General features: G+C 34.8%; 1 protein-coding gene and 1 non-coding gene across 3 annotated transcripts in view; both read right to left on the bottom strand.

Annotated features, from left to right (window-relative positions):
- CRLS1 (cardiolipin synthase 1) overlaps positions 1-11,360 on the bottom strand; it is a 31,655-nt gene that overhangs the window by 18,003 nt on the left and 2,292 nt on the right. For both annotated transcript variants that reach the window (XM_023537372.1, XM_011370068.2), the window contains exons 2-3: positions 10,523-10,660; positions 5,399-5,528 (exon numbers count right to left, since the gene is read on the bottom strand). In XM_023537372.1, the coding sequence (XP_023393140.1) occupies positions 5,399-5,528; positions 10,523-10,633 (241 nt within the window). In that variant the 5' untranslated portion in view covers positions 10,634-10,660. The remainder of the gene's footprint in view (positions 1-5,398; positions 5,529-10,522; positions 10,661-11,360) is intronic.
- LOC111746751 lies at positions 10,086-10,204 on the bottom strand. Its single transcript, XR_002783254.1, has one exon. It is a non-coding gene; the product is annotated as a 5S ribosomal RNA (ribosomal RNA).

The raw sequence follows: 11,360 nt of genomic DNA, 5'->3' as shown, positions 1-11,360 counted from the left end.
GCTCAAGATCAAGTCATAAACATCCTGGAATAACAATTGCTACAGGGACACATATAAATTTTACTTTCCTTGTAGTTTCTGCCTCTCTCATTCACAAATTGGAATTAACCAATCCTTGTTAACTTAAGCTGGATCCTTCATTTGAATAAAAGATACACTTTGTGGTTTTCGTCTTAATAAATCTTGCCTGTTTTTAGTCTCTCTAGAGTGCAGTTTGGATTGCTAACTTAATCTACATTTTTTAAATCTGAATCCTTTAAGACCACAAATAAATTTTTAATTTGTTTTAAAGCCTCAAATCTTTATTTGTTATCAGTGACTACAGTTAATAACATTCTATTATATGACCGAAATTTGCTTAAGGGATAGAATGTAAATGCTCTCACACAAAAAAAAGAAAAAAAGGCAAAATAAAAATATTTACAGAGAAACAAAGACAAGAATGTACCACTTGTAGTAGATCTGCATTAAAAGAATTTCTGGAGATATACTTTATGCAAAAGAAAAATGATTCCACATGGAAGGTGTGAAATACATCAAACAAAATAAACTCCAAAAAAAAGTAAATATAAAGATAAACCTTAATGAACACTGATTTTATAAACAATATCATGAGGGTTTAAGAAATACATAAATTAAAGTATGACAACAATAACCTAAGTTGAGAAAGAAAGGGAGTTGAAGTATTCTAAGGCCCTTCCAGTGCCCATAATGAGCAAAGAGTTTGCTAAACTTTGACAATATAAGGATGAATGTTATAATTCTGAGAATAGCAAAATGAAAACAAGAGTGTAAAACTTTCAAACTGGTACAGGGAAAACAAATGTAATGATAAAAAATATAAATAAAAGTAGGGCAGAACATATGGGCCAAATAAAACACACAAAATAAAATGGAAGATTGCTACACAAATATTAGTACTCATAGTAAATGTTAATGGATTAAATGTTCTGATTGAAAAATAAAATATTTTTATACTGGGAAAAAATAAAGAAAACCTATCTCTGCATGTGTTATTTATAAGAGATAGCTAACACATAAAGATATGGAAAAGTTGAAAGTAAAAGATTTATCATCATGCAAACAATGACCAAAAGTAAGTTAGTGTAACTATATGTACTAATATTTCACAAAAGAGACTTTAAAGCAAAACTCATTACTACAGATATAGATGGTCACTCCAAGTAAAAAAAAAACATTCAATTCACCAAGGAGGCATAACAATTTTAATTTATATACACTTAATAGTATGACTTCGAAAGACACAAAACAAAAAACAGTACAAAGAAAAATGAAAACTAGACATACAGTAGGAAACATTAACCTACTCTCTCAGTAACTGACAGAACAGGGAGACCAAAAAAAAAAAAAGTCAGTGAAGAAACATTTAAACATCAGAATTAAAAACTTGACCAAATGGACATACATAACATCATACCTAACTAATATAGAATAAACATTCATTTGAAGCATGCTTTAAATGTTTATAAAATCTGACTGTATACTTAGATTGAAGGCCTAAAATCAGAGCCTGGTTCTCTGATTACAAGGTAGTTTTGCTTGAAATCAGTAACAAAAAAGATACCTAGGAAATCCTACAAATTAAGAATCCACTTTTATTGCCACACAGGTCAAAGAAAAAGTCATAATGAAAACAGAATATTTTGAACTCAATAATGACAAAAAATGCTATTATCAACATAAGAGATGCAGTAAAAGGGGTATTTGGGGAAAAATATACAGCCTTAAATGCAAACTTTAGAAAAGATAAACTGAAAAGCAATGAGTTAAATATACTCCTACAGCTGTGCTATTCTATACAACAGCATTTGCCCATGTGAAGATAACCACTCGAAATGTGATAGGTCTGAATTTAGAGGTGCTGTTAAATGGAAACTATACACTGGCTTTTAAAGACATAGCATCAAAAAAACTCGCTATTTTTTTATTGAATACAATGGAACTGACAGTATTTTTTATCTCCTTGGTTAAATAAAATGTTATTAAAATTATTTTACCCGTTTCTTTTTATTTTCAACACAGCTATTAGAAAACTTCAAATTACATATATGGCTACCATTATATTTCTACTAGACAAAACCATCTAAAGAATTTAGAAAAAGAACAGCGTAGGAAACCCAAAGAAAGAGGAGAAAGAAATAAAAGAGCAAGACTTAACGAAGTAGTAAACACCTCCGAGAACCATGATAAAGCCCAGTTAGTTCTTTGAAAAGGTTGGTAAAACTGACAAACCTCTGGCAAGACAATTCAGGAAAAAAACATAAGGGACAAATAACTAATAATCAGGTTAAAAGTGGGGACACACTACTACATCTATAAACATAAAAAATTAATGTGGATACTATTGATGGTTAATGGTAAGTTTTTTAAAATGTAGCTGAAATGGATAAGTTTCTAGAAAAACATCACAACTTACAAAACAGACAGAACATGAACCAGAAAACCGGAATCATCCTGTAATGATTTTTTTAAAAACTGAATCACCTATTTCAAAATTCTTTCCCAAAGAAAATTCCAGGCCTCGATAGCTTCAACAAACAAAAAAGTTCTACCAAACACTGAAAGAAAGAATAATTGTAATCTCACACAAACGTCTCACAACAGACAAAAAAAGGTAGATTCTCTAACTCATTTTATGAGATTAGTATAAACTGGATACTAAAACCTAACAAGGGTGTTCAGAGAAAAGAACTCCAGGACAATCTTGTGGATCTAAATAGGAAATCTTCAAAAAAATATGAGCAAACCAAATCCGGCAATATTTAAATATATCCTGACCAAGTTAGATTTGAACCAAGAATTTCAGGTTGGTCTAACATTTGAAAATCAAGAATGTAATTCACCACACATTAAAAGCCTAAAGGGAAAAAAATATGACTATAATACACAAAGGAAAAAAGAATTTGATAAAAATCAATATCCTGTTATAATAACTCTAACTCCCAATAGAAGTGAACTTTCTTAACCTGAAAAATCAGGGTATCTACAAAACTCTACAGGAAATGTCATATAATAGTGAAATGCTGAAAGCATTCCTTTTGAGATTGGGAATAAGACACAGACACCACACTCCTGTTCGACTCTGTACCATGCAGCATAGTAAGGCAAGTAAAAGAAAAGGTAAAAGGATTGGAAAAGAAGACATACACTGTCATTGATTATAGACAATATATAACTGAGGATACAAAAAATTCAAGAGACTTTTACATTTACATCATTAGAATAAGAGTTCAAAAGTTTTACCAGACACAAAAATCAACATTAGAAGTGATTTTCATCTATCAATTAGCAGTTATTACAATATGAAATATTTAAAAAGCTACCATTTATAAAAGCATTAAGAACTATCAAGTAAGTACCTAGGAATAAATCCAAGAATATTACCTCTCAAACATTTTGACATTTTTAAAAGACCTAAATAGAACAGATACCTCATATTTGTGGAATGGAAGATTCAATATTGTAAATATATCAATTCTTCCACATAGATCTAATAAATTAAATGCAATTCCAATTAAATACCAACAAATTTTCCAGAGAACTTGAAAAGCTGATTCTAAAATTTACATACAAATGGAAAGGGGTAAGAATATCAAAGGTGAAACGACTCGCTCTACCAGATATCATGACTTTTAAGCAAAGTAATAATAAAGGATGGTATTGGTGCAAAGATAGACCAATCAATGGGGGAAAACAGAGACAACCCAGAAATGAACCCATGTATATATGGATATTGAAGAGAGTCTGGAGAGAGTACACACTTTTCAATAAAAAGCACTAGGATTAACCATAGAAGCAGTTCAAAAATTAATTTTTAAGAGAATTTTTTTAAAACATCAACTAGGAAAATGTAAAAAAGAATGTTAAAAGCCTTCCAATACAAAACATAATCACACATAAAGGAAAAGGTTATCAGAATGGCATGAGACTTCCCAACAACAATATGGAATCTTTAAGTCTACAGAACAGGGTCTTCAAAATTCTCAGTGAAAAGAATCTACAATTGAAAATTATGCCCAGTTTGAACTTCAATCAAGTATGGAGAGCAGAGTAACAAACATTTCAGATGTCTTTAGAATAAAGATATTTTTGAGCTCTAAAAATTTGGCCGCCATGCTGCAACCTTGCACAGGAAACAGTGGTTGCACTCCATCCACCAAAAGCAGGACCTTAGCAAAGAAGCCATGGAAGCCTGGAAAAATAGACTCAACATGGAAAAGAGAGAATGGAAATCTCCAGAATGATAGTGAAGGGAAGTTTCAGCTTGGAAAACAACCTACACTCATTATTTAGGTAAAGCTCACAGCAACATTATCCATAATGCCAAAACCTGGAAACAATGCTTGTTTAATAGGGAAATACCTGGCTAACCTTTGTAAAACAATACAAAAAAAAAAAAAAGAAAAGAAAAGAAAGTAACTCTGAAAAATAAGAGGCACAAAAGTACACAAAATCATTTGAATTTTGAATGTCAACAGAATGCTCCCGTTTCTCCTACAAATTATTTATAGCAATTAGAATGAGACTACCCCTGCCCCTTCCACACCCCCAATCATATACACACAACTCTGACTTTCAAAGAAGCACATAAATATAAACATAAGTCCAATTCAATTTTTAATTTAGTATGGAAATTTAAAAGCCTAAAGATAGAAGAGAAACAGAATGTCTAGATTGAAGAAACTATACTAGACTGAAACACCCCTACACTTCTTTCTATCAAATGCCAATATAACTTGCTATTGAAAGGCCATGTGGCAGTTTTTTGTTCTCAGATTCTATTTTTAAATCTTGGAAATAAAGAGTTTAATCTGAAGGAGGGTGAAAAACTAAGAAACACAGCTAAAGTAGAAAATGAACAACCAGGAAAACACATGCAAAATACAAAGCAAGATCATAAAATTCTGTTAGAAAGAGTATTCATATAATGTACATACTACATGCATGATTTGAAACTGCATAATAGTGTCTAAGTAATAATAATGTGAAATTTTAGAAATCTTCAAGGTTTCAGAGCTCTCAATTATTATGATTAAATTGTACTTAGGAAAACTTTAAATTGTTTTCAAAAACCTAGGCACTAAGAAAATATAACAGTTTCAAAACATTCTAGACTAATATGAATTGGCACTGAGAAATATTTACTCAATTTTAACTATAAACAATCTTACTAAGAAAACATCAGATTCTACTAGTATAACAAGGATATAAACTCTAAAGCTTGACATGCCAAACAGTTCAATAGTTCACAATTAGGGAAACAGTTTAAAGTTGAAAAATATATTTTTGAAACAAAATTATTTGTCCATAGCAGTTACTAGCTATTACTACCATTCTTCTCTGTGCTATTAAAAAGTACGCATGACGGCGTTCTTACCTGGAATAAGATCTGCATAGGTCAAGCTAACATATAAGATACTGATAAGTATTTTATCAGCAAGTGGATCAAGAGCACTTCCCAAAGCTGATTTTTGATTGGCCCAGTTTCGAGCAATAAATCCATCCAACTGAAAATAGAAGTTTTTTTTAAAAAATAAATTTCATAATAAGTACAGAGTAGATATCTTGAAGAGATACCAGAATAACAGCTATACTTTCAAAATATGTAAATAAAATCTTCAGTTTCTTACCCCCAAACCTTTTCACTCTTTCACTGGTATATGGTTAGCTTTTAAATTCCCAACTGGTCTGAAAATAATTTCACTTTTCTATAGTACTTTTCTTTTCCGAAGCCTTCTTATATTTCTGGTTTTCATAATGCCCCTTTGTGGGATGAACCCAGACACAGATGTAAAAACCCCAATAAAACTCACAGAAAACATAACTGATTAAGAGTGGACAAGGAGCCCCTCTCTTGAGCCTTGGGCTGAATTTTCACTGCAGCCCAAACAGCTGCTTTTACTTGCAAGAACTACCATTTACCTGTGAGACTCTTTAACTCCTACCTAGTTTTCTGTGATGTGATCCAAATCCCCAAGTTTTAACTATTATTATTTTCTTTCTTTCTTTTTTTTTTTGTTTAGTACTACTGTTAATTCCATGACTGGCTATATTCGCATGACCTGTATTTGAAGAAAAAACTCAATCCTCTATACCTGGCCTACTTTAAATTTTTGGTACAAAAATTACTTATTCACTATTCTTGGAAACAAATATTTTAAACCAGAGGTCATATCTGATTGCCAATGGGCCAAATGGGGCCTGTAGGGCTAGTTTTGTATGACCCGCTCAGTGCTTTTAAAAATATAAATTAGTTGCCAAATTTAAATATTCAAAGTCTTACCACAAAAAAAACCAAAAAACAAAAAACCCAGATCTCCAGGCCTACCCTGGGGCCACAAAATGGAATGAAACCAAGTACTGCCTATCCTCATTAAACAAGGCAGATAGTCTTTAGTTTTCCAAGTCCCTACCTGGCTTTTACTCATTTTTTTTAACTTTAAGCTTCAAGAAATGTTCGAATTTTATAGTCCTATTTCCAAGGGAAAATATCAAATTAACTTAGACGTAATTTAACATGGTACATTTCATAGGATAAATAAGTCCTCCATATCTCCAGATCTGAGTTAGAGGAAAACAGCAGTAGCTCAGGACAATGGTTAAGAACTCGCTCTTTGCGGCAAAACATAACTGGTTTGTGTCCTGGTTCTCCACCTTACTGTGTGACCTTGGGCAAGTTATTTGGCCTCTCTAAGCCTCAGTTTTCCTCATCTGTGAAACAGAGACAGTATTATCTACCTCAAAGGTGTTGGATGTCTTCAGCATATGATGTGATTAATACTTGTGCAGTACTTGACACTTGGTAAACCCTCCAAAAAAGCAGTTACTAGCTATTTCTACCACAAATGAAACAATCTATTTTCTTCCTAAGTAGATTAGATGTAATGCTAACAGACAGTGCCTAGAACTAGGAATCAGGGCCTTGGAAGATTCAGCTTTCAGCTGTTTCTGATCTCAGGGAACTTAACTTCCCATTTTTTCACCATCATCACTCTCATCCTCACTGTTCCTCTACTTACATGAGATTCCAAAGTCATCATCACTGCTCTGCAAATAACTATTATTACCCCTATTCCACTCTGCCTTAAGCCTGCTTAAGCACAACTATCCATATACTCCAGCCAAGCCCGAACCCAAGCAGTTGAACACTGATCAAGGAAGACATATAAATAGGTTGACTGATCGCACTTCACATTCATGACCACAAATCTCCTGTGGGCACTCAATACTGCTTGGCAACCCTACACCTGCTTACTGTGTTTATCTACTCTTTTCACACTGTCTGCTCTTACCCCAAACTGATTCTATCCCTCCCAAAGCCTCTACTCTAACTCATTACTGTCTATAATTTCCTTGAAAAATAAAAACAGGTTGTCAGCAATCCCTCATATTCCCATTTCTAATCCACCACTTACCGGCATCCATTCATTCTCTCTGCCTTCCCTGATCCCAGGCCCTCTCTTCTTACGAGTTGCCACCATCTTTCCCCACCTCCCTTGCAACATCAATCTCTCCCTTTCTACCCATTTAATTAACTAGTTAATTAACAACATAATTTTCCCCAGTATGTGTATCTTTAAAACTACCTTTCCTTGACCCTATTTCTCTATGCTCCATAAAGCAAAACTTCCTCAAAGCAATGTCTATTGCCATTACCACCTCACATTTGCTCACTAACGCACTCTGATTCCCACCCTCTAGAGATGGTACTCATAAAAGTCACCAAAGAATTCTACATTTTCAGCTTGACATCAACACAAATTAAAGCACTTTCTTCACTTAACTTCTGGGACACCTCCTTGTCTAATTTTCTTCCTTTCTCACCAGCTATTCCTATCTTAGTGTCCTTTACTGGTTCCTTCCCTACTGCTCTACTTACTGTTCATTTCTCTGATCCCTTCTCCTCTTTCATCGCAGCCTAGATCAGGGGTCTCCAACCCCCGGGCCACAGACCAGTCTTTGGCCTGCTAGAAACTGGGCCACACCACGGGAGGTGAGCAGCAGGTGAGCCAGCAAAGCTTCATCCGTATTTGCAGCCACTCCCCAGCGCTAGCATCACCGCCTCAGCTCCACCTCAAATCATCAGGCATTAGATTCACACAGGAGCACCAGTCCCTGGTGCCAAAAAGGTTGGGGACCACTGGCCTTGATAACTTCACCAGACTTGACCATCTATATGCGATAACTCTCAAATCTATCTCTAATCATGACTTCTTCCAACTCCAAACTACTATATTTAACTACTCAATTTATACCTCTATGGGGACAGGCATAACAGTTCTTGGTATTTTTCCACAAACTCTGCCCTACCCTAAGCGTTGCTAATCACGGAAAATGTTAACCTACATGTACCTGCTTGGTGAAAAGAAAAAAACAGTAACAGCCCACCAGTCATATTTAACTCCTTTTTTTTCTCACCTCACATATCCAATCCATCAACATTATCAACTCTAGCTTCAAAACATACCTCGAACCCATTCACTTCTCTCCCACTCCAAACTCCCACCACCACTCCCATAGATTTCTGTAAGGCTCCCAACCAGGCTCTCTGCTTCCACTCTTGCCTTCCTATAATCCACTTATTTCCCATATACAACATAAATCAAACCTTGTCATTCCCCTGCTTAAACCCTCCATGAGTCCAGCCATCTGCCTAGCAGCCATTCTAGAGGCACTGAAACCTCCGTGAAATAAGTGTGAAATATGGTACCAGCTAACTCGGGTTTCCATACATTGTCTTACATAATTAGAAAATGTAAATGAGGGTTCTCTCATTCAGTGACTATTGCAATCTTATGTGGCAGCTAAAAAAAAACTACAAACAAACAAACAAAAAAAGAATGAATCCAGTAAGAGAAAAAGATCTTGTCTGTTACGGAAAAAAAAATCCATTATCAGTATAATGTCCTTGGACAGAAATGGAGAATACATTAATAATCAGCAGAGGTCTTCAGGCTTCAGAGATAAAAGCAGGGAAAAAGAGATTATGAGAATGGGGAGAAATTGTGACAAATATGAGGTAACTCTGGAAAAACACAGGTAGCAGCCATTTTGAGAGACTATATTTGATGCATATTTGGAAATGCCATATAACAAAGCAAATGCCCTCCCTTTGTTTACCTGCAAAACCTTCAGCTAATTCCATACTGCTCACCAGTCAATGGGCAGGTGGAATTTTGCTTCTATGAACTTCAAAGGGAACAGCTGATGTTACAAAGAAAGATGCTATACAACTTTTATTAATAGAAAATGAGTTTCTCTTTTTTCTCACTAAATATTGAGCAAGGCTTTTCACATATAAATCAGTTTGAAGAGGCACCAAATCATTACTGCCTGTCTGGACACTCACATGGATCTAAACTAGCCTTGCACAAGAATATATTGTACCTATTTCTACATGCTAACTTTGCCCTGATTTAAAATTTTTCCTCTATCTTTTCCCTATTTCTCTCAGCTGTGTTTTTGTAGGACATGTAGTTTTATAATCCATTTCAAATCCCTTATGAAACAAGGTAGATAATAAATACAAATAATGTTATATATCATGATGGCTGGTCAGTCCATGAACACCTTTTTACGCATAATGCAACCTTCTGTTATAAAATTATCTTCTAAGTTCTAATTTGAGATAGGCCAAATAACACCCCCAAATAACAACCCCCAACAGTGGTATCAAGGAGCTTTTCTTGCCTTTGTTCATCTGCTGAGGGAGTAGAAGAAAGAAGGATGCCTAATGCTGGGTGGTCACAGGGTGTGAACCAGGGTAGGGAGAAATCAAGGACCAAATCTGTGCAGTGCCTATGTCCTCCCACCAGCATAAACCTAAACAGAGCTCTGACCTCTACAATCTCCCTGATCACAAAAACTGGCCCAATGTTTCCCTCTCCACCAGTAAAACAAACTGTTGCTGAAGATCAGAGTATTTCTATCACAATAAATAGAAAAATAGTCTCACAGCTCCTTTATTTCTAGATTTTTTTTTTTTTAGGTGAGGCAACTCTTGGGTCACCTCACAGATTGCAAGGACCTTGTAAGCTTACAATCCCTTATTTTTTTATTTTGTATGCCTACAGCACCTGGTCTTCCTAGGTGGTCTCCCATCCAAGTACTAACCAGGCCCGACCCTTCTTAGCTTCCGAGATCAGATGGGATTGGGCTTGTTCAAGGTGGCATGGCCGTAGACTATGTCTATCTCTAACGCAAATACCTGGCTCTTCGGGAATTTCTAAGAGTTTTTCTTTTATGAAAAAGTTAAAAATCAAGAGTAAAAAGCTCCCTCTCATGCCTCCCTACAATCTCTACTACCTTCCTTAAATGACATAAAGAATAACAGAGTCCCACATAGATGCTAAAGACAAGTCCCTATGCAAAGTATCAGGTGAAATTCATCTTGAGGATTTCCTTACAAAGAAAAGCGAACTAAGGCCGTGCTATTTCAGTGTAGTAGAGGTCCTGGGATTTGGAAGGGGAACAAAACAGAGGGAATGCCTGTACAACTTACCAAATCAGTTAGTCCAGCTAAAGCAAAAACTCCTAGTGCAATATTAAAATCTTCTTCGATAATCAAATAGCCCAAAACTGGGGCCAAGCCAATTCTCGTCATTGACAACATATTTGGGATTGTCCATGGGTTTTCATACTGAAACACAAATGCAACAAAATTTAAATTAAATGCTATAAATTCATACTTTAAATAACTATATACATTGGAAGAATTCACTTTATCAACTTAAGAGTTAGAAGCTGTATAAACTTTAAATTTAGTACTTTGAGTTTTTATATCCATTCTGTTTTTTACAGATGTGCTCTAAAACTGCAAAGGATACAAATGATCTGTCATGTACCCAACCGTAAACTAAAGTGTCTACTATATATACAGTAGATTCTCTTCCTAGAGAGAAAAAGAACAAACATATTCTCTACCACATAAGTCAAGCCTTTGATATATGACTCCACCATTAGAATACAAAACTTAAAACACTGATCAAGTAGACAGTCTAGAAAATGTCAGGAAAACAACAACAACAACAATAAACCTTGGGCATTTTGGCTTAAAAATACTTATTGTAAATAACCTCCCTCACTCCCCTACAGATTCCCATCAAAAGACTACTACTCTACAGTGTATGGAAATACGAACGACAAGAAAAAAAAAAACATTCAATTCCATAACCTCACTACTAAATTGGAGAACTGCGGGAAGAAAATGGAACTAGAAATAAGGATTGAGATCCTTAAGAAATAAAGAGAAATTCAGTAATATATTCAAAATAGCCATAGAAATAGTAAGATCCCCAACAAGAAACCAAGAGCTTTCACACCTCCCCTGAGAGAGCTTT

This window comes from Pteropus vampyrus, unplaced genomic scaffold (genome assembly GCF_000151845.1).
Source record: "Pteropus vampyrus isolate Shadow unplaced genomic scaffold, Pvam_2.0 Scaffold7, whole genome shotgun sequence".
Classification (NCBI taxonomy): Eukaryota; Metazoa; Chordata; class Mammalia; order Chiroptera; family Pteropodidae; genus Pteropus; species Pteropus vampyrus.
This window is presented reverse-complemented; position numbering and strand designations above follow the sequence as displayed.